We start from the raw sequence: 25,067 nt of genomic DNA on the forward strand, positions 1-25,067 counted from the left end.
TAGTAGCGTCATGTCCAGGGAATGGACTTGTGTATCAAACTGCCTCACAGGAGACATGAGTGGGCCTAATGGCTTACTTATGTCTACATACCTTTGGTTTCTCCCCATTCAGCAGGTTCCATTCCCTCTGGTACTGGTGTGTCTTCTCACAGACCAGCCTGGCGCAGATCTCCCTTCTTCCTCACAACTCAGTGAGATGGACTCAGATTTAAAGAACTGAGATTTGTCAGGAAGGACTCTCAGAGACACTGGGGGCAGGAAGAAAAAAAGAAAGAAAGAACACGGTGATGAGAGGGAGAGATACAAATGTCTATCTGAAGACATTATGTGAGAATTATCATCAGAAATGAGCTCCTATCTGTCTCTATAAATAACAGCATTAAGGTGGCGTGTCCACAGAAAGTGTTGTTTTGAGCGGTGGAGAGTTTTGGACATCATGTCCAGAATGTTACACATGTACCGAGCCACACTCCTCTGCTCAATGTTTGCTGCTTGTGAGTGTTGCTCCGACCCTCTGCATAGGAAAGGGACATTGAGAATTGATTTTAAGATCTTAACTGTTTGTTTTTAAAGCCCAAAATGGGCTGCCCCCCCCCCCTCGTTTTTATCAGAGCTCATAGAGCCGTACATCCCAGCCAGAGCCCAGAGGTCAGCTGACCAGTCGCTCTTGACTGAGCTCAAAACTAGTTATAAGACAGTACTCTGAGTTCCCAGAAGTTTTCGCCAGCTCTCGCAGACAAACGGGAAGATAAGACCAGAGGTGAGCGGGCCTTTGCAGCGGCCCTAGAGACTCTGGAACAACCTGTCCCTTCATATTCGCTCTACTCCTTCACTAGAGGCCTTTAAGTCTTTATTGAAGACACATTTTTTCACTGTGGCCTTTGACACTGTTTGATCGTGTAAATTGTATAACTTTGTAATGCAGTTTTTAACCCTTTTTATTTCTCTTTGCAATGCATTATTTGTTATGCCTCTTTTTGTTTTCTTTGTCTTTGTCAGTCTTGTTTCTTTGTTTTAACCTGTACAGCACTTTGGTTGACCTTTGGTCGTTGTAATATGTGCTTTATAAATAAAGTTTGAGTTGAGTTGATGAGCACTGAAACAAGTCGCATGGCATTCCTCCTAGCACGTCTTTACCTCAGGAATGCATGGAAGAAAAGCACTGGCAGCTCAAATAACACTTTCTGTAGACCCAGTAGGGAGCGATCACACACAGACACATCACTACAGGCAACATCATCACATCATCTTTTTCCATGTTTTTATGTGGAGATCAAGTTATCATGAGAAATCAGCTCTTGTTTTGACGTACACACGATACAGCACAGACTGCTATGTGATTCTCATAAAGCTAAAATAATGCTTTCAATCACCCACTGCTCTCTTTCAGTGTAGTGTAAAAATGGATAGGGGCAAAAATATCATTTTGGGGGAAAAACATTTTTGGTGAAAAGGGTGACAAAATGCTGTTTTTTTTTCGGGTCAGGTGTCACACTATTGCCCTATTTGGATTCAAAACGGCTAGTGGAAGCTGAAAAGCTACAAGTTTGCATGTCTGAATAATGCAAAAACAGAAATATTTGTTTGCATTTGCTTTTTTTCTCCCCCATATATTTTCATGATAAAAAAGTGCGTATCGTATCGAAATCGTATTGAAGTTGTGTGCCCAATATCGTATCGTATCGTTTCGTGAAATTAGTGTATCGGCACACCCCTAGTGTGTGTATATAGATATACCGTATATATATATAATTATATATACCGTATATCTAGGTGTGCACTGGGATTTTTTGGCTATGCCAGGTGTGCCTTGGCACAAAAAAGGTTGATAGACACTGTTCTAACAGACAGGGCTAATATGGACGAACGGCCTATATGGACAATATGCACGGGATAGTGAATGGTGAGCAGGTCATTGTTGAGAAATAAACCCCCACAGTGTGAATAGACCCTGACATGAAGCAGAGGGGTCTTTATCACCCTAAAGGACTTTATTTCTCAACAATGATCTGCTCACCATTCATTATCCCGCTTATTACATGGCTACATAATAAAGCAATTAATATAGGCTATTAACACAAGACGCAATAAAACAATTTCATTGATTTTAAAAGGATTTGATTGCTTATGGTAAAGAAAGATGGGCTATTAGTCCACGAGATTATGCCAGGTGCGTCCACCAGTGCAAAAGGTCGGCTCGCAAAGCTCCGGTAGGAAGTGTTGATCAAATATGAATCAATATTGTGTAATAATGTGTTTTGACTGGATGGTTGGAACACTGTCTCACATTACCCATAATGCCTTGCATTGAAGTTGTCTCACCATCTGTCTGAGCAGGTCCACAGTAGATGAGGAGATACAGCCCTGTGTGGAGAGAGAGAGAGAGAGAGAGAGAGAGAGAGAGAGAGAGAGAGAGAGAGAGAGAGAGAGAGAGAGAGAGAGAGAGAGAGAGAGAGAGAGTTAGTTGTGGGCTTGTAGATCGGCTATTTTCAAGGGTTAAAGTAGTTTTGCTGGGGACCCCTTGAAACCCCCCCCAAGGACCCCTGGGGGACCCCAGACCCCACTTTGAGAACCACTGCAATAGCTCATTTCATTTCATATCTCAGTTTATTTTGAAGTGTTTTAAATAATCTTTCACTTTGCCACATACATTAATCAGTTCATTATCCAACTATATGACTGTACTGCAGACCACATGTGATCTAGATGTGCGTACAGTCCACCCACACACCTTTAATCCCCTCACATGTGTTTGGCAAAGTTCAGACACAGTCTAGTGTGCCTCTCTGCTAGACTAGCAGAGAGCAGTGGGTTGGGGCTCATGTTTGGGCCGCGGACCAAACATGGTCCGCGGCCCATGTTTTGTTTCCTACATAAAAAAAGAGATATATATTATTTCAAAAGATTTGAAAAGGTTTTCATCAATTAAAAACAATTCCAACAGTTTTGAAAAGTATTTAATAAATAAAATGTAAAGAAATCTAATAATTTCTATAAATACATTTAAAAAAAAGTCTAAGATGTAGTGAAAATAGCAGATATACAAGCTCACAACGCTAAGTGTGAAGCTATTTTCACTAGGTTGGGTCCCAGGCAAATGTTGTATGATTTTGCAAGCCCGTAACATTCAAGGAACTGTGCCAGACTGGGACTGCACACTCCAGCATCAGACGCACATAGCCTGTGTAGATTGAAACCAATTCAGGGTTTCGGATCCCACATTTCTTCAGGCGACACAGGGCAAACAGCTTGCTATTGGCTGAGGTCAACATGTAGTCCACCTGACTTCACGTCACCTTGAATGGTGATCCCCAGGACCTGGACTGTGTCACAGACTTCAAGTATGTTCTGGTCAATGGTGAGTGTGGGCAGGTCCGGTTTATGTCTCATGGCACTGATGCCAGTGACAAGTACAACTGAATTTTTTGTGGATTGAGTTTCATTTTATGCTCCATTACAGATGCTAAGACCATTCAGGGTCTTGTAGAGAAAAAAAGAAAAGAGAAAAAGGAACGCATATGTTTTTGAAAAGAGTAAAAGCAATACAAATATGTTTTTTTCTTGCCATGCATTAACCAATTGAATAAAGGCTTTTTAAGTTTTCCCTTTTTTGCCATTTAACACTTCAGGTTCTGTTGGAGGGTACGGCAGGCTACATGGGACCTCCATGTCTGGACCAGAGTCATATCATCCACATACAGTATTTCCAGTGGTCTGTTCCATCCTGTCACAGAAAACCACTGACACGAAACCAAACTAAGGAGCAGACACTTCCTCATTGATCACATGTACTGCTGCTGCGCACATCTACACTCAAATCTACTCTCCACCCCGCCACCACGTTTAAAACAGCTGCAGCTATGGTTTAGGATGGTGGGTGCTGCATGTGACGTGGAGCACCCAGAATGTCTATTTCTCAGCTTCCCATGCCACTGAGGAGCTCCGCTCTGCTCATCCTGAAGCGAGTAGCGCTAGCACCGTTAATTTGAGCAACTTGGCCACTTGTCTCTAATAGTTAGACTCCCAGTCCGCAGTCGTCAGGTTCGAATCTCACTGCCATCGTGTAGATTTTCCACGATCCAACGCTACTTTTCGCAGACAATTTATTTTCTCAGATTAAATGCTAGGGTTAGGAATAAGGTTAGCTTTAGACATAATCTTACTGAGGTTAGGGTTAAGAATAAGGTTAGCTTTAGGCATCATTTTACTGAGGTTAGGGTTAGGAATAAGGTTAGCTTTAGGCATCATCAGACAATTACAGCAAATTCAAACACCTTGTGCTCATCCTGATGCATGCAGACAAGTAGTGCATATATTATGCTCACATCAAAAGGACTGTCAATTTACAATTACAATGTGGCTTCATGTAGAAATAATACTGTATATCTACACAGTCACGTGAGCATACCAAACACTGAAAACCCTGTTACGTCTGTATAGCCAAATAATAATAATAATAATAATAAAAGAATAATAATAATAATAATAATGATGACGATGATGATGATGTTGATGATCACAGAGTCATCGATCATGTAACGGCAAAAAATGCAGGTGGTTTTGAGCCCGAGAAAAGGGAAAGGATATGAGATAGAGAGAAAGAGAGTTTATTTATGTGTTTGTTTGGGTTGTTTTGGTTATGGTTTATTTGACATAAAGGGTAGTAATGGTTGGTGGGATGTCATAGGAGAATGCTGAATATTTTGTATAATGAAAATATTGAAGCAGCCAGGGCCGTTGGATCTTGTGGCTATTAGGCCTAAGAATTGAATGTGTCCTTACTTTGGATAGAGAATTACTATGGTGGCTTTTTCTGATGAAGTCCTACATGGTTTAAACATTGCATTGTGAATATATTTGTATGAGAGCGATAAAGCAGTGAACAGATATTTAATTTTCTCTATGATCTCTGCCTTGTTATCAGCACCTGTCCTAAGACAGGTAAAAGATGTGCATATCCTTATTGAACAGTAATAAAAGTAATAAAATACTCACATGGTATTGTGTAGGTTGATGTAAATTTCATCCTGACAAACCGACTGACTGAAACTCACTGAGTTGTTTGACATGTAGACCCACACACACACACCTTATGTACAGACTAGAGAGCACCAATGGTGAAAACAGAAGTATGGATCTAACCACGATGGATCTAACCACACACACACACACACACACACACACACACACACACACACACACACACACACACACACACACACACACACACACACACACACACACACACACACATAACTAATGTTTACCTTATAGACCAAATCATCACCACAACCACAAATGTAATTCCGGATATAACACCTGTAGTGTTGCATTGGAGAAATATTATTCATTGACCTTATTTCTGGAAGAACAGGACACTTGATGATATTGTTACTGACAATTAGAAATATATTATTTTGTTATAAAAAGGCTATCCACAGATTGATAAACTAGACTAATAGCTAATGTTCAGGCCACTTTATTTTATATTGTGTAGATATCCATACTGTATACTGGAAATACCGCTTTACACATCTTGTTTACAAACTTTCTACTGTATTGTTGTAGGAATTAATAACTAATGTTTTACTACTAACAGACCAGAGGTAGAGCGGCCAATTGGGTACTTTAATCTGCTATCTATAGGTTTAGTGCAAGGGCCCCTGCCCCTCAGGGGTCTCTGCGCGGCCCTGAGAAACACACAGAAAATGTGAGACCAAACGGTCGGACACTGCCCGAGTTATGCCAGGGATGAATGTTATTATTATTATTATCTTGTATTGTTGTGGTAGCACAGTCTCTGTGGAACATGTGCTTGGCCTCCCAGTCACTCTCTGTGAGTGACATCATCCATGTGTTATGTCCCAGGTCCCCCACCTACTTTTATGTTATCATTACATTGAAAATGTATATTTAGATTTTCTATATTTTTGTGTCGATTTTGCACTACTTGTCCAGTTGTTTGAGTGTTGAATGTTTAATGGACCACAATGGAAACAAGCCTCTGGATTTTTGTATCATCCATTTGGCGTGTTGTTGACACAAATATTCAATCAATCAATCAATATGAGTAGGCTAATTGACAAATAAACTACCATTGGACAGTTGCCTCTATATAGCGGTAAAATGTGTGTGTGTGTGTGTGTGTGTGTGTGTGTGTGTGTGTGTGTGTGTGTGTGTGTGTGTGTGTGTGTGTGTGTGTGCGTGTGCGTGCGTGTGTGTGTACATAGTTCAAACCACCTTTAAAACCTCTGGAGTCTCATATGGCACCGGTGCAGAAAAGGGACAGTGTGTTTTCTATCTCTGTGAAGCACTAACTTTGTTTCGAAAGGTGCTATATAAATAAAGCTTTATTATTATTTTGTATTTTAAAACAAAATGCCAGATGCCATGACCTGGACATAGGCCTGTTATTCATTGTGTAATTATTCCTCCTCCTCATGCAGCCTTTCACCAACAAAGATCATGAACAGAACCAGCTACTAAATACAAGCTATTCATAATCAGAATAATTGTACTGGTAAATGTGATGAACTTGTGTTGCTCACATTTTGCTCACTTCAGACACAACACTATTAGAGATTATCAGAGGTACAATGTCATTTTAACGTTTGTCAGGGAAATGTACATTTAGAAATGCATTCTATAGGCCAGGGGTCCTCAACAGGGGATCCAGGATCCCTAGGGGGTCCTCAGAGTTACTAAAGGGGGACCGCCACATCTTTGTGAATGGATTTCATTAACCACTTCAACCACTTCAAGCCTAATCTCTCAAGAACAGATTCAGAGCTGCGAGTAAAAAGCAGAGGGCGCTGTTTTTCCTTTTTATTTGGCGATGGGTTCCCAGATTGCTTCAACCCTATAGCATTCCTATTCTGAGGAGAACTTCAGCCAAAAATAGCAGATCTACAAGCTTACAACGCCTTGCGCTGCAAGGCGTTGTAAGCTTGTAGATCGGCTTTTTTCTGCAAAGAGGTTTATTGTAGAGGGGGAAAAGAGCAGACCAAGTACAGAGTTAAATGTCATGTTGAAGTATTGATTATTATAGGCTATTACATGTATGAAAATACACATGAACATGAATCTGAATATGAATATGAAATCTGTGAAAAAGTACAGTTATACAAATATGTATTAGTGGGGGTCCCTGCTTCATCTCTCTCTCAGCTAAGGGGTCCTTGGGCTGAAAAACGTTGAAGACCCCAGGCTGCTATAGGCACAAGCAGAACAACAGTGACATCTACTGGAACATAATTGAATATAGGTCATTAATAAAGTACCGCCCTACAGACAGTAAACAAGTTTGATCAAATCCAGGCTTACATTCCTCAATATGACAAAAGAGCAGGAAAATCATGGCGATCTCGTCTTTTTCCTTCCAAGTCAGTATCAGTGCTGTGAACTCATGGATGTGGATTTATCTCCACATTTTCCTGCTATTATGAATCAGAATCAGAATCAGAATCAGTTTTATTGTCACATCACAGGTTTACAAGGTAAAAAAGTGGGTGAAATTCTTTTTTGTACATCGTTCCCATCGCAACGTTAGTTTCCATAGAAAGAAGAGGGGGGGGGGGGGGGGGAAGAAGAGGGTGGGGGGCAGGTGGGAAGGAGATCAAAACAAGAGAGCAACAGAAGGCCAGACAAGTTATCTACATATTTACAAATTACCTGAGATAATAAAAAAACTAAAAAAAACTAAACTAAGGTGCCTGAGCTGAGCATAGCAGCAATGTATTGTATACTGTGCATGTTATACTATACTGTGCATGATAGACAATGGACGTTAAGGTGCTTAGAGGAAAAAGGAGCACAATAAAAAAGTCAGTGCGTTATACAAGGGATTAAGGTGCAAAAGGTCAGTGCGTGTCCACCTAGAGTGGACTGACCCTAGTATAATCCGCATGTAGCTCCATGAGGGAGTGCAACAAAAAGTCATTTGTACCTGGTGTAGTCCACAGGTGTGTCCGAGGGGGGGCTAAAGTCCAAGTCATTGTCCCTGGTATAATCCACAGGTGTGTTCAGGAAGAGCCAGAAAAAGTCTGCGCCGCCTGCTGTCAGGCTGCTGAACTCATCCAGGCTTATGCCCCATTCAGCATTCTGACAGCAGCTGGATTGAAACTACACCAAAACCTGGTGGTGGAACTCTTGATACTGCGGTAGAGCCCCTTGCCCGGTCGCGGTCGTTGTAGGGGGTTGAACAGTCTGTGACTTGGGTGGTGCTTGTCCTTGATGATGCGCTTGGCTTTGACCACGCACCGCTTTTTGTACAGTTCCTGGAGCGCTGGGAGCTCGATTCCCATTATCCGCTCTGCCGATCGCACTACTCGTTGTAGGCTGACCTTTTCTCGGGCAGTGCAGTTCCCGTACCAGGCCGTGACACAGCCTGTTAGGATGCCTTCAACAGAACTGTTGTAGTACAGCCTAAGGATGCGACGTCCTACTCCGAGCTTCTTCAGGCGGCGGAGCCAGTACAGTCGCTGCTGAGCCTTTTTCCTCACGTGTGTGGAGTGCGTCTCCCATTTGAGGTCCTCCTCGATGTGTACTCCGAGGAACTTGAACTCGCTGACCCTTTCCACTGCAGCACCGTCGATGAGGATGGGCGCATGGTCTCTCCGCGGCCTCCTGAAGTCCACGATCAGTTCTTTGGTCTTGTCGACGTTAAGAGAGAGGTTGTTCTCGCGGCACCAGTGTGCCAGTGATTTGATCTCCTCTCTGTAGTCAGACTCGTCGTTGTTGACGATTCGGCCTATCACTGTCGTGTCGTCCGCGTACTTTATGATGGTGTTGGAGACATGTGTGGCTATGCAGTCATACGTGTACAGGGAGTAGAGGAGAGGGCTCAGCACGCATCCCTGGGGTGCTCCGGTGTTGAGGGTCAGGGGGTCGGATGTGATGCTGCCCATTCTCACCACCTGATGTCGGTTGGACAAGAAGTCCTGTATCCAGTCGCACATGCTTGGGTGTAGCCCTAGGTGTCTGAGCTTTTTTTTGGAATAGCGGTGGACCAGCTGTTCCAACACTGTCACATGTAACGGTAAGTTAGGCTATAGGCTACAGTATAGAACGTATAAAAGTTACAACTGAGTTCGTGAGGAAGGGAGTGGCCTACAGGGAGAAGGGTTGCTAACTACTGAAATTCAAATAAGGGACACCCGGTCAGAAGTCCCTTATTTCTAATAAAAATAAGGCGCGTTCAGAAAAAATATAAAATCTCTGTATATATGTACAGTTTTTGTATATTATATTAACCACAAACCCCAGCATCCCTATTCTGAGGGAAACATTTGCCAAAAATAGCCGATCTACAAGCTCACAGCATGTTGCAGCAGGACGCAGTGTGAGCTTGCAGATCTGCTATTTTGGCAAAGAGATTTGGTGCAGATTGAAAAAGAATGCACCGAGTACAGACAGTGCAACTCAGGTCCGTTTTACGTAGTTAAACATATTGTGATATTGATAAATTCCAAATATTATCAAGTTATTCTGCGGCAACCCTGGATCTTGCGTCACAGCACCCACTTTGAGAAACCATGGTTTAGTCAAAAGGGGGTGGAGCCTGGGTCAGCAAAACCAGCTAACTCGGGTGGAGAATTTGAGGATCCAATGGAGTTAGCTGGTTTTGTCAGAAGCGCTTTTTAATGCTCTTCATTGGTTCAATTTGTTTTACCAACACACAGACGTAAAGGGTGCTCAATGGCCCTGATTTCTGGAAAAAAACGTCAGTAGCATTACAAAGTTATATTTAAAAAAACCTACCAAAAATGCACCCCTCTATTTCACATTCCAAGTGTGTTTGTCTTATATGTAACGGCAGCACCGCTATTCCAAAGCCCCCTCAGGTACATTTTCAGCAATGGGATAATACGTTTTTGGGTTGGTAGATCTTGTTGAGCTGGTCATTTTAAAAGTAGCCTAGTTCTCAAGTCAAAAAAGTGTGGGTACCCCTGGTTTACAGCTCTAATGATGACAAATGATCTGACGTCTATGATAAATGAATTACAGTCATGATGTTTTGGCAAATTAATTAATAAGATACACAATAAATACATGAATAAATAAGTCTACATACATACCTAAATAAATAAATAGGCCTAGGTAGGCTACATACATAAAAGAGGAAATCAGAAGGGAACAGAAAAACCCGCCGGAAATATTAAGTATATGATTGTAAGGTCATGATGTAAATATGCAATTGTCAAATATGTGCATCAAATGTGCAGGTTGTAAATAACAGCACTCCAAAAACTGCCAAAGTAAAACATTAATTAAAATGGAATTTAAAAATACCGTCTTTATCACATGGGATTCGCAGCCAAACAGCCTACCCTGAATTTGGGGATCCCCCCTGAATTTGGGGGTCCTTGAAAATGTTTGAGAACTGCTTGAGAGTTTTCAACAGGCCTGAAAATTACAATCCAACCTGAACAGACCCATACCCACCCCATAAAATGTACCACCATATCTCCACCCCACTCCATACCCCCCACCCCCATGCACCACTATACCTCCCACCCTCATACCCCCAGGGGTCCTTGAAGGAGTTCCAGGGGGTCCACAGCAAAACAAGGAACAGTTTAACCACTTTAACACTACTTTGTTTGAAAATAGAAATCTACAAGATCACAACACGTCCCATTGCTGCCCGTTTTGAGCTTGTAGATCGGCTATTTTTGAAATATTTTGATATCTTCAAAAAAAAAAAAAAAATGCACAAAACTTCTCTTAAGTGAGTCCCTTGCTGAAGATATTTTCAGACGGGGATCGGCAGCCAAATGCATGTACATTTTGGGGGTCCTTATGAAAATGTTTGAGAACGCTTTAGCTTTTTAACAGGCCTGAAAATTACAATCCAACCCGAACAGACCCGGTTGAGTTTCAGCCCAAGCCTTGATACCCACCCCATAACCCCCCACCCCACCCACCCTCATCACCCCCCACCCCACCCACCATCATCATCCCCCCATACCCCCTCCATTAATTTAAGGAGACCTCACACTATCACTATACTAAAACCATGTTGTATTGTTTTAAGGAGACCTAACACTATCACTATACTAAAACATTGTGTTTTGTTTTAAGGAGGCTCTCAGGTGATCGGGTCCTCTCTGCCTGTGCTGGCCATACTGGGAGATGATGTGATCCTTCCTTGTCACATTGAACCTTCTGTCAATGTGGCCAAGGGGACAGTGGACTGGTCCAGACCTGACCTGAAGCCAGAATATGTGCACATGCTCCAACATGGAGTTGTGCAACCTGATATTCTGAACCCACTGTACAAAAAGAGGACGTCCCTGTTCCACGACGAACTTCCTCTTGGAAACATCTCACTGAAGCTGTCCAGGGTGCAGCTCTCAGACCAAGGGAAGTTCAAGTGTTTTTTTCCGACCCTGCGCAGCAGCAGTTTGATCCAGCTACTTGTTGGTAAGATTATGGTCAAAACAACAATGCCTCATTGCCCACAGACACTAAAAATCTAATCAACTGTGCTCACATGAATAGTTTCTGACTGGTTATTGAAATGATTGTTTACTTTTGTTAATGTATTGGGTCTGATTTTGATTATGTTAATTATTACTATTTTATTTTTATAATATTTTCTCTCTCTCTCTCTCTCTCTCTCTCTCTCTCACATATATATATATAATAGAGTTTATAAAGGGTCGTAAATCCTGCTCTATGTTATTTATAACTATTTGTAGTTAAACAGCTGAAAACCCAGTGTAAAAAGGATGAGACGAAATCAAAGACAGACACAGGCCGGTTCTCAAATTAAAAGGTTGACATTGTATTAAGAGAAAGAATCAATCCACGAGGCACCGTACAGCAAAAGTATCTCTCTGCCATTACAAAGACAGGCAATAGTATTTATACACAAGTTGGAGTCCGGACATCAGTTATGAGGTGGATCCTAACGATTGGTTAAGACCCTCAGACGTCAGATCATATCTGATGAGCTGTCAGGCATCAGGGTGTCATCATAATAAGTTGTTGTTCATCTTATAGTATCCTTGTGTACATCTTATGGTTTCATAAACAAGTTATCCCTTCGATATCATAGGACATGTGGCAGGTTTATCTGTGACAGGGTGACAGCTGACAGAGTAAATTAGTGACGATGTCAGGTCATACAGAGATATAGGTCATTAGGACATTAGATCACAAAGCGTTGACCAAGACATGTATTTACTGATTGGAAACATATGGAGCCGGCACCAGATAGCAAATATGGAGGTGTTGTTGATTTGTCATAGATGGTCAAGTTAACTCCAATGAGCTGTTATTGTATTCCTCCAGAGATAATCAGTGACCTTGGAGGGCCTGCGCTCTGTACAGCTCAAAACACATGCAGTCTCTAGAGGAAAGGAGAGACCTGATACTAGGATTAGTTTTGTCCAACCTCGAACTTAATAAAATCATAAGATTGGTAGGCAAACTTGAGTTATGCCAAGATGGCACACTAAAATAGGATATGAGGGCATATATATCAATATTGTCGACAAAAGACATAGTTTTAACTCTAACAATATATATATATATATACATACCAATTTTATCCAATCAGGATAGAGAATTCAGTCATATTCATGCGTCATATATATATTAAACAAGTGAAATTGGAAGTGGTGACACAAATAAATTAGCCGACAAAATTGGAACTGGAACACTATAAAAATGAAGCTGATAAATGGGTACTCTCTCCTGATTGGCTGAAATATTGTCACCTACCTGACATTTTTCTTTCTGTTTATTAAAGAGCTGGAGAGAAAGGGAGACTCCTGTTACTGAACAGACATAGCCTTGTGTGGCCACGTGGCCAGACTATCACTGCATGGATATGAGTCTGGTGCTTCTATGAGGAAGGTTGCTTTCCAAGGGGTGGGATCAAAAGAATGTCTCTGGACGCAATTGGTTAGACATACAACCAACCAATTACAGTCTCCCATATTTGAATACTGGGCCCTGATTGGTCACCCCAGACTTCGGGAGCAGGAAATGGATTCACAATGGAGCGGTGCCAGACCCAAATCGCAGAGGGCAAATTTATTTTTGCACTGGCAGATTCGCATGGTCCCAGGCTAGAACAAACACACTATAACAAGGATTACTTTAACCAAAAAATATCACTGTCTTTAAATGTAATTGTTAAATGTAGATATTATGACAGACAGACAGACAGACAGACAGACAGACAGACAGACAGACAGATAGACAGATAGACAGATAGACAGACATATGGACAGATAGACAGATAGATAGATAGATAGATAGATAGATATAGATAGATAGATAATCAATCATGTCTATTTGTTGTTACAGGGGCTGTGTCTCAGCCACAGATCTCAGCAATTGGATCTAAAGATGATGACTTATCTTTGTCATGTGATTCTGGGTGCTGGTTTCCACAACCTGAGGTGTCTTGGCTGGACAGTGAGGGAAACAACCTCCCTGCTGAATCCTCAGTGACAGACACACCTTCTCAACACTGTTATGCTGTCCAGAGCAATGTGACAGTGAGAGGAGCAGGACATGTGACCTGCAAAGTTCATCTACCACGCTTCAACCACACTGTTGAGACAACCTATGATATTATACCAGGTAATGAATATTTCCAATGCTTTTTAATTTCTTGAAGTAGAGCCCCCACCGATTACTTAATCCTGCTCCCGCCCGCTCCCGCTAGATTTCTGACCATTCCTGCCCACCCCCGCAAGTTAGTTTAATTTCTGACAGCTCACAGTTAATTTCTGTCCGCCGCTCCTGCCCGCAACAAAAAATGAAGTGCAGTTTAGTCCCCACATATGGTACATGTAGTACCGTAATATTTGCGTTCATACCGCATAATTCTGTGTAACATATCCATTTTGACTTAAAAACAGACTGAAAGAGAGCGCACACACATGAGGGGGGGGGGGGGTGCTCTTAACACAAGCAGCAAATGATATGGACCAGCTTTATGAGTTTTGTGCTCTTATGCGACGGGTGAGAGAGATCTCAGTGATCTCAAGTGACAGCACTGCTGTAATTTCTTAACAAAACAAAGAAATGTACAAGGTATCCACACACCTTGCATTGTGACGCGATGATGACTTCCAAATCTGTTATTTTTGGGAGGCGATGCAGTCAGCACTTTATGTAATGGAGTTGCATGATAATCCTCCTGATCAATATTGGTTTGCTTCAATGTTGACTTCTACCCGATGCCTGTTGTAACTTGATTTAATATGCTGAGATGATCTGGTAAGCGCAAAGTGTATATTAGACAGACCCCGAGTCAACGTTAAATAATAAATAAATAAATAAATAAATAAATAAATAAATAAATAAATAAATAAATAAATAAATAAATAAATAAATAAATGAATGAATGAATGAATGAATGAATTAATTAATTAATTAATTAATGAATAATTTACAAAAAAGTTAAGGAGCGGCGGTATCAAACCTTGTAGCAGCGGCCCGCCACTGTTACATGCATATAGGGTAAACACTGTGTATTGTTATTGTTAGAGTTAAAACTATGTCTTTTGTCGACAATATTGATATATATGCCCTCATATCCTATTTTAGTGTGCCATCTTGGCATAACTCAAGTTTGCCTACCAATCTTATGATTTTATTAAGTTCGAGGTTGGACAAAACTAATCCTAGTATCAGGTCTCTCCTTTCCTCTAGAGACTGCATGTGTTTTGAGCTGTACAGAGCGCAGGCCCTCCAAGGTCACTGATTATCTCTGGAGGAATACAATAACAGCTCATTGGAGTTAACTTGACCATCTATGACAAAGCAACAACACCTCCATATTTGCTATCTGGTGCCGGCTCCATATGTTTCCAATCAGTAAAAACATGTCTTGGTCAACGCTTTGTGATCTAATGTCCTAATGACCTGTATCTCTATACATGACCTATATCTCTGTATGACCTGACATCGTCACTAATGTACTCTGTCAGCTGTCACCCTGTCACAGATAAACCTGCCACATGTCCTATGATATCGAAGGGATAACTTGTTTATGAAACCATAAGATGTACACAAGGATACTATAAGATGAACAACAACTTATTATGATGACACCCTGATGCCTGACAGCTCATCAGATATGATCTGACGTCTGAGGGTCTTAACCAATCGTTAGGATCCACCTCATAACTGATGTCCGGACTCCAACTTGTGTATAAATACTATTGCCTGTCTTTGTAATGGCAGAGAGATACTTTTGCTGTACGGTGCCTCGTGGATGGATTCTTTCTCTTAATACAATGTCAACCTTTTAATTTGAGAACCAGCCTGTGTCTGCCTTTGATTTCGTCTCATCCTTTTTACACTGGGTTTTCAGCTGTTTAACTACAAATAGTTTTAATTAACATAGAGCAGGATTTACGACCCTTTATAAGAAACTCTATTAATTGGTCCTTCGTACGGTTAAAGGCCTGTCCGACATTATTATCATAATTATTATTAATATTTTTCTCGGACGGTGCGTTTACAATCAGCCTTAAAAAATTTAGATTTTTTTCACGGTCGACTCTGAGGGGCTCCGGACGACTCCTCTTCGCGCGAGGACTCTTTCCGGTCAGCTATCTTAGAATCAGCCTCTTTTTCACATATTGTTTTTGGAGACAAGCGGCTCACAGACATTCCTCAAACGTGTGGGGATTTTCCGTCCAGCTGACTACAAGACACAGGTTACCTTTTGGTTCGGTTCCTTGACTTATAATTTTGACATTGCATTAACTTTATCACAAGGCTCATTGGCCGTACTTGTATATATATATATATATATATATATATTATTATTATTATTATTATTTTTTTGACAGATACTCTCAATACATATATATGCGCATATCAGACGTCTACCAGTGTGTGCATAGATATTTATTGCCTCGTACATTTGTTCCTTGTTTTTTTTAACTACAGTTGTATAGGCCTACATATATTCATATCTGTTTTTTACCACTTAATAATCCACAGGTGCCAACCTGTTGTTAGATTATATTGTGTGAACTGTACCACTTAATAATCCACAGGTGCCAACCTGTTGTTAGATTATATTGTGTGAACTGTACCACTTAATAATCCACAGGCGCTGCCTTCTAGCCAACCTGTTGTTAGATTATATTGTGTGAACTGTTTAATAATCCACAGGCGCTGCCTTATAGCCAACCTGTTGTTAGATTATATTTTGTACTGTTTAATAATCCACAGGTGCTGATTTTCTAGCAAACCTGTTGTTCGATTATAATAATCCACAGGTGTGCCGCTTTTTAGCCAACCTGTTGAATGATTATATTTTTACTTTGATTTTGTAAATCATTTAAACCTTGACACACACAGATACCTTCCGTGTGTGCCAATCAGAGGGGAATTATTATATAATATAATAATATATAATATAGTCCAGATACACCAATACTGAACCCAGCTAGCCCATCCAAAGTCACTAATACTAGCCAAACTCCGTTTCTGACTCATGAGCTGCAGATCATGAATCAAAAAGGACAGAGGTTAGATATTAAACTAATAAGACCATACTGTCCTATTATTTAGATTTTGTTCTATTCCTACCTTTGGTCAATTTAAAAAAAATATATGTTTTAATATTTGATTTCATTCCCATTTACCTAGAAACCAGCCACCTTTGCTCCAGGCAACCTCTGTATCACTAAAACCAGCTACAGGCATCTCATCCAATCAGACCCTAAACAGCATTACATCAGCACTGAACCGTTTGTATGATATTTACTTATTTTCTAGGATAAGACACAGCCTGCTGATTTGAGTATTTTAAAGAAACTAGTCATTTAAACCTTCCACTTGGCCACAGACAGAAGTATTTAACCTTGGGTAGGGCTGACGGCCTCTTTATCTCACTCACTCACTCTCTCGGTCCCTTGAACGTGTCAACAATCTGTAGTCACTGTCACTGTTTCTCTCTCTCTCTCCCACAAGCCGTGCATCTGCTCAGAATTGTTTCATTAAAATTTTATATCAGTAAATTGTCTACCTGCCCACCCACTTCTTGATAGATACTAAATAGATTTTGAACACCGTCTTTTACGTTTTAGTCACGTCTGAATAATTAAATTTTTACATTATGGGAAATATCCTTTCCCCGTCACAGGGACCCACCAGTGGTAACAAAGCACAGTGCACCACTCACACTGACATTCTACCTTCATTTGATAAGTCAATGTTTGAAAGTGAGGATGATGAGGTTTTAACAAAAATTACTCTTTCTCCACGTTCTCAGGATGTGGACCTGCTTGGACCTGTGCTTGGACCTGCTGTCGGTGAGCCTTCAGGACTTTCACCCCTACCCCACGTTCCTCCATCTGACACAAGCACTAGTAAGAGATCAAAATCTTCACATGAACGTCGGGTTAACACTAAAACACACCCTACACAATCACTTACTGCACAGCATACAGTAGATCAGATAGAAACACTGATTGCTCCCTTAATGGCCTATACACAGGGGGATGGCAATTTGGCTTATAGGTACAGGAAATGGTCTCCTGAAGATATTAAGAACATTGCAGAAACTTTACCTAATATTCAGGACAATCCAGAGGGGTGGGAGACCGCGCTCAAAGCAGAGATAATAGAACACCAGCTTAACACTACGGAAGTCAGGGACCTTATTGCAAAAAGTAGCCCCAAAGCCATGTCACATCAGATTTCAGAGGGGGCCCACCTCCTCGACCTACATGGCCGTGCGATCCAATGTTTCCGTACCGAGCCACCAGCTCTGGACGAACAGAGACCCCATATGATAAGACAGGTAGACCACGAGGAAGCTGTAAACAAAATGATAGGGAACGCACTAGGTCTCCTGCGTGCTGACACTAATTTATCTGTCCTCACCGACATCAAGCAGAAAGACGGAGAGGATATCTCGGAATTCATTCAGAAATTTAAAACCCAGTTTAACCGCCACTCAGGCCTAACCAGTGGCCAGGTGGGCTACCAGAAATTGTTTAACCTCCTCTTAATGGAGGCTCTACGCCCTCACTTAAAACAGGCCATCACTATGAATGATCCCTTATGGAAAATGAAAACCACAGAGGAACTCACTACTCTAGCTCAGTATTACAACAATTGCATAGCCGAACCAAAGCCTAGGGCTAAACTACAGGCCGTGATTACTGGGGAGGGACACATCAGCCTACAGGCACCACAGAATAACCAAAACCACAACGGGGGATCCGGGGCAAACCGACAGCAGAACCAACCAGGACCATGGAATCAAGGTAATACACACCACACCCAGAACACCCCTGGTCTCTCTACACAGGGCTCACACACTGCAGGCCGGCCCCCGCGAACTTATATTTGTTGGTCATGTGGGACCACGGCGGACCATACTTTGACCCTATGTCCCCAGCCGAACACAGCGCTCCCTTTCAAACCTCCACTTTGGCACCGACGGCCAAACTGGGGTTTTGACAACCGGGTTGTTGTAGATAATTAGACATAGATGAACTTCCCTTTAAACGGACAAAGACACTCTGGCCGCAAATAGATGAAATTGATACAGAGATAGATGAATTTGATGTGTCCTAACTTTTAAAACACTTAAAAGGAATCAGTCCTTGTAGATCTGATATTTTCGAAAAGTTTCACCATTTAAAAAAAAAAAGGTGATTATTTCCTATCTCCCATTACTATGAAAAAAATTATATCTGTATATGAGTTTAATATATATATATATATTTCATATATATATAAAATCATCTACCCTAGCCCACTCACTTCATGAAATTCTAATTAGAGGTTCTAATATGATATGTGTCAATATAGTATTTATGAATACCCATCTTCAAATAATCTGATACCTGTTACATTTATATTTACCAAAGACAATTCAGATTGTTAACCCATTTAGTATTAATCTCTCACATTGTTGTCTTGTTCCCATTTATATGGGTCCCACTTTCAATTGTTAACAGAAAATGTACTCAAATATATACAGAATTAGTCCTTGATGTCACAGTATGTGCTCGCACACCCCATACCACTGTTGTACACTAATGTTGCTTTGTTTGTGTTTAGTGTCTATCCTCCCTGCTGGGGCCCTCATATTGGCTAGACACCCACCTATGACCCCTATGACGCTGCCCTCTCCTTCTCTGCTGTGCCTAATGTGTGATTAGGACTTGGCTATTCTCCACGACACCCAGGGCACACCAGCATATTAATTCCATTTGAGTATTTTACATTAATTAGTCCAGTTTCTGATGGGTTGGTTTTAAGTTATTTATCTAATGTTTTTTTCTTTTCTTTTCTCGTTAGCAGGTAGTTCAAGCTTTTATTTTGTTTTGGTAGCTAAGGGGGTCCTGTTTATGACGACGGGGAAATCTTTTCTGGCATAAACGGAATCCCACCCTTTTGTTTATTTGCTCTACCCATCTTCATGTTAAAATTCCACCCTATAGCATTTGTTGTAAAAAACTTTTTTTTTTTTTTTTTCACAAATATTACCATCTATATATATTTTTTCATTTGGAAAGGAGGTAAGAGAAGGGTAGAACGAGCGTAGCCATTTGTGGCTCGAGGGTAGAAAAAGAGTAAAGAAAGTGAAAGAAAGTAAAGAGAAAGTGAAAGAGGGTAGAAAAAGAGTAAAGAAAGTGAAAGAAAGTAAAGAGAAAGTGAAAGAAAGTAAAGAGAAGTGTGAAAGAAAGTAAAGAAAGTGAGTTATGTCGTAGTGAAGGTAAAGTGAAGGTAAAGAAAGTCAGTTATGTCGTAGTGAAGGTAAAGAAAGTCAGTTATGTCGAGTAGTGAAAGTAAAGAAAGTGATCAGACAGAATGTAGAATGCAAAGGATTTCATTTTATTTTATTTTTCACCAGTTTTGCTGTCTCAGAAAAGTCTGTGACTGAATTGTTATGAGAACATTCTGACCTTGTGAGGGCCATTGGGCTCAATATAACTTTAACCCATTCCTTCCAATTACAGTAACTCCCTTATAGCAATATCTATCTATCTATATATATATAATATCAGTTCTATTACTGTCAGCCCATTATTAATATTATTTCCTTTATTTTTGCCATAATGTCAGCACCATCAGCATATGTGAATGCGTTTGTTCATCTAATTTAGTAACTTTAACTGTTAAGCAAACTCCAATATCCACAATCCCTTGTGGAGATTTCCGTTTCCGTTAGGGTCTGTAACAGCCACGTTGCTATGGCAACTCATTCCAAAATGACATCTTATCTACTCCATTACCCATAATTCCTTACAGGCAGTGTTAGCTTCCCTGGTAACTAACACATAACTATGGCAATACCATCCTAACGACATTGAATTCCTCCATTGAATTCAATTTAACCCATCTTAAATTAACCTGATTCAATATGTTATAATATTATTTAGAAAACATTAACACATAATATTACAAAGATTATAACTCATTTTGATTTATTAAAAAAAAAAAAAAAAAAAACGTTTTTTAATATTTAATCATTTTAACTTAAGATTTTTTGTGAGCTTTTGTAGATTAACTACTTTTCGAAACTGTTTAATTCTCTACTTATCTCATTTCAATATACTCTTCAGAACAAAGATGTTTATTCCTTATTTTTCATTGTTATATTTTAATTTGAAATATTTTAATTATAACTTTAAAAAAAATATCTTGATTTTCAGTTTGATTTTTTTTCCCTTTCTCATCTGACACACACTATATTATAGATATATGGGTGTCAAATAGAGGGGAGTTTGATTAACTTGATTTAAATGTGATTTGCTTAATATCTTTTTGATGTTGTTTTTTTGTCCTTTATCATAGTCATTTAACGATAAATACTAACTTACAGTCTTAGTCACATTCATCCATTTCAGATCTTGCCCCAGGAGTCATTGAAGTTTACAAAACCTCCCCAGGGGAGACTGAGGGTCTAAAACTCCGATGGACAACCTTTGTATTATATTATTCAAGAATTCTTAACTGTTTTAAACTACTTATGTTTTGTCAAATACATTTCATGTACACTTTCTACACACAGTAATTCTGTGGTTAATTCATTTACAGATAAAATAATCTTCCTGGTTAAATTGAGTGACAGAAGCCTCTCCTCTCGACTGCTCAAAGAGGAAAAGTAGGTCCTATACGTCTGTGTGAGTAAAGAGGCATCACGTGAGTTTTTCCCGCCATAAATTATTTTGCTTAGGGTTAAAATATCTACCCACAGTATTGCTTCAAGGAGAAGTAGGGCTAAAATTCGACTGAGCCTATACACACTTGGGGGCGGGACCTGAAACAACAACTTCTTGGAAACAAGACTATGTTGGCTTAAGTTCCTGGTGGTACATACATTGTGGGATTTTCAGGAAAAGTTAAAAGTTAAAAAAATTCAGATCCTGCCAAGGGATGGCCTTCAAAATAAAATAAAATAAAGAAAGGTTTGATCTGTTCATAATTATAATACCTTATTCTGGGAACTTATGAGGTGATGTCATTTTTCTCATTTAACAGCATATAGAACCCACTTACCATTTTAATTATTCTTTAGTCTATGTAAGATTTCATCCTACTAACGCTGATTATTTACTCATGAAATATAACCATTTTGCTTCCAAATTAATAAACAATTCAGTCCTTTTGAAGAAGAAAAAATGTGTATGTTATCTGAACAAAGAAACATTTGTTTTTGCCCTTATAGTCCTTTAATACAATTTAAAAAGGTATTTAAGTCTACATGTATCTGTTTTCTTATATTAATTAATTAATTACATATTATTTTGACGTCATCTACCAATCTTGTCCACAAGAACTGGGGACTTGTTAGAGTTAAAACTATGTCTTTTGTCGACAATATTGATATATATGCCCTCATATCCTATTTTAGTGTGCCATCTTGGCATAACTCAAGTTTGCCTACCAATCTTATGATTTTATTAAGTTCGAGGTTGGACAAAACTAATCCTAGTATCAGGTCTCTCCTTTCCTCTAGAGACTGCATGTGTTTTGAGCTGTACAGAGCGCAGGCCCTCCAAGGTCACTGATTATCTCTGGAGGAATACAATAACAGCTCATTGGAGTTAACTTGACCATCTATGACAAAGCAACAACACCTCCATATTTGCTATCTGGTGCCGGCTCCATATGTTTCCAATCAGTAAAAACATGTCTTGGTCAACGCTTTGTGATCTAATGTCCTAATGACCTGTATCTCTATACATGACCTATATCTCTGTATGACCTGACATCGTCACTAATGTACTCTGTCAGCTGTCACCCTGTCACAGATAAACCTGCCACATGTCCTATGATATCGAAGGGATAACTTGTTTATGAAACCATAAGATGTACACAAGGATACTATAGATGAACAACAACTTATTATGATGACACCCTGATGCCTGACAGCTCATCAGATATGATCTGACGTCTGAGGGTCTTAACCAATCGTTAGGATCCACCTCATAACTGATGTCCGGACTCCAACTTGTGTATAAATACTATTGCCTGTCTTTGTAATGGCAGAGAGATACTTTTGCTGTACGGTGCCTCGTGGATGGATTCTTTCTCTTAATACAATGTCAACCTTTTAATTTGAGAACCAGCCTGTGTCTGCCTTTGATTTCGTCTCATCCTTTTTACACTGGGTTTTCAGCTGTTTAACTACAAATAGTTTTAATTAACATAGAGCAGGATTTACGACCCTTTATAAGAAACTCTATTAGTTATTCATTACTGTTATAATCAATGGTTTTAATTGTGGCACGTTTTACTGTGTGTATTCATAACAGGAGCCATGTGCAATACATCCATTGGGTCAGAGATAGCTACAGTATATATAATCTACATCTGCCAGCCCTTTTGGTTACTTTAGTGGTAGTGCAGTTATATACAGTACCTAATTATCAAATTGGTTCTGCATTATTTTGTCTTGCACTAACAGAAATAATATTATTATACTCACAAATATCAACTAATAAAGCATTTACCAAAACGTTGTACATTGTACCTTGGTCCTAAGCTATGTAGCTATCTTACCAATACATTGTAGATCACAAACAACTTACAATGTCAGCGACTACATCAGGTAGTTCATAAAGTCTAGTCTTCCTCCATGTGTGAAGATGCCTCTACTCTGGACTCTGTCTGTACATGTACTAATTTATGAATACATGTGCATTTATTCATGTATTAACAACTGTACATCATTAGTAATATACATGAACATTTAACACTAATACATTTTAACACTACTGTTGATTTGATTGATTTGATTGTAGAATGTTGACAACAGCTGTGTCATTACTCACTGTGTTTAAGAGGTTATGACTATAATTAATCATAGTAATATAATTATTCACACAGTGAAGGAGAGAGGACGAACTGCAGGAGAGAAGGCAGGGATTGTGATTACAGTGATCATCATCTTGCTGGCATCAATACTGGGATATTTCTACTGGAAAAATCAGAAACAAACTCGTAAGTCTATAAATGTTTAACTATCATCTATGTATCTATAATTATAACAATGATTAATGTCTCCACACTGACCAACCTCTGTCTCATATCTTTATTGTTACACAACCAGGCGAAGACATCATCGATTTAGGTAAGAGAGAGAGAGAGAGAGAGAGAGAGAGAGAGAGAGAGAGAGAGAGAGAGAGAGAGAGAGAGAGAGAGAGAGAGAGTTATTGTTATTGTTATTGTTATTGTTATTGTTATTTTTATTGTTATTATTTTTTTGCCCTGTCCCTTAACCACTTTCAACCTACCATCCCTTTATTGGTCGTGTCATTATAGAACACCATTTTCAAATTGTCCAATTAACCCCCCCCCCCCACGAACAAAAATCAAATAATTAAGAAATAATAATAATACTAATAGCGAATAATAATAAGTTCACAACGCAACATGTTGTGAGCTTGTAGATCGCCTAATCATCGTACAATTAAGTATAAAGAGCTGAAGTTGTTAAAGCAATGATTTACTTATATGCTTTGATAATGAAGTCCCTCAAGTAAACATTAGATGTCTCTCTTGTGTTTCAGAGGGGATGCACAAATTGAATACAGTCTCTCCAGGTGGGTCCTTTGTTTTATGGATGAACTGATATTCAAATTGATTTAGAACCAACTTATTTGTTTACATGTTTTCACATGCAAATGATGTGTGACTTTGTTGGTTGATTGTCTGACTTGTAAGGTCACACTATTTCCTAAAAATAACAAACTAAGACAAATAAGTAAAAGAAGATTTCTAAGATAAAGAAGTAAAATATAGGAAACATAAAATAATGATTGACTGAACTGAAAAGAGCAAGAGTCAAGAGTGAAACATGTTTTATTTCAGAATTAAAGAGATTATTGGAATAGTATTGACTATTTATTTTATTACCAGCAAAAAAAGCCTGAAAAAAATGTTCAGAAATGTGACGATTGATGAATGGACTGAAATGTACTCCTGGAGGTTTTCCTCGCTGTGTATGAACAGTTCAAAGCCTCCCCGACCGTATCTAGATATCTGTCCAGTTTCATATCTGACACTGTTGCAGACAGGAAATCATACAGTATGAACTGGGTTGTGACCAGCACTGAGAGCAGAGACGCGCTACAGCCAATCAGCACAGAGAGAGAGAGAGAGAGAGAGAGAGAGAGAGAGAGAGAGAGAGAGAGAGAGAGAGAGAGAGAGAGAGAGAGAGAGAGAGAGAGAGAGAAATTCATTATAAATTAAGAAAAAAATCTGTAGCGTCCTGTCTCACGCATGCATGATATCACATCATTTCTAATCTTGCGTGTTTTCGTGACATTGGAGATGCGGAGAGAATAGAAATAGGCCTAATGTATTTATCCCAGAGGGAAATGAAAGTTGCCGTCAACAAGTAAAACAAACATGAAAGACAATAAGCAATAAATAGGCCTATATGATAAATAAAAACAATAAGGCTATATTTCAGGTTTGTATATTGCGTCTGTATATCACATCCTGGTGAAATCATGCAGTGTGTGATCCCCTGTAGCCGCGCAGTCATACAGCGTGGAAACCATGATTTAGGACAGCCGATTTCAAATAATAGTTGTGTAGTGTGTTAAAATGTA

The 25,067-nt window shown here is 39.6% G+C and overlaps 2 protein-coding genes across 2 annotated transcripts in view; one reads left to right on the plus strand and one right to left on the minus strand.

The window, feature by feature from the left end:
• The window catches only part of LOC308093693 (B-cell receptor CD22-like), a gene marked incomplete at its 3' end in the record, with an annotated part of 8,147 nt that extends 3,102 nt beyond the window's left edge, over window positions 1–5,045 (minus strand). Inside the window, exons 1-3 of the mRNA XM_080440021.1 lie at window positions 4,996–5,045; window positions 2,323–2,364; window positions 92–248 (exon numbers count right to left, since the gene is read on the minus strand). The remainder of the gene's footprint in view (window positions 1–91; window positions 249–2,322; window positions 2,365–4,995) is intronic.
• Window positions 5,046–7,325: 2,280 nt separating this feature from the next.
• The window catches only part of LOC308093280 (uncharacterized protein), a 131,798-nt gene continuing 114,056 nt past the window's right edge, over window positions 7,326–25,067 (plus strand). The window contains exons 1-7 of the mRNA XM_080439564.1: window positions 7,326–7,442; window positions 9,004–9,037; window positions 11,083–11,424; window positions 13,321–13,599; window positions 23,338–23,451; window positions 23,561–23,581; window positions 24,021–24,053. Coding sequence (XP_080295690.1) covers window positions 7,356–7,442; window positions 9,004–9,037; window positions 11,083–11,424; window positions 13,321–13,599; window positions 23,338–23,451; window positions 23,561–23,581; window positions 24,021–24,053 — 910 coding nt within the window. The 5' untranslated portion in view covers window positions 7,326–7,355. The remainder of the gene's footprint in view (window positions 7,443–9,003; window positions 9,038–11,082; window positions 11,425–13,320; window positions 13,600–23,337; window positions 23,452–23,560; window positions 23,582–24,020; window positions 24,054–25,067) is intronic.

The sequence above is a fragment of the Gymnoscopelus braueri genome (genome assembly GCF_963280865.1).
Source record: "Gymnoscopelus braueri genome assembly, chromosome: 10".
Classification (NCBI taxonomy): domain Eukaryota; kingdom Metazoa; phylum Chordata; class Actinopteri; order Myctophiformes; family Myctophidae; genus Gymnoscopelus; species Gymnoscopelus braueri.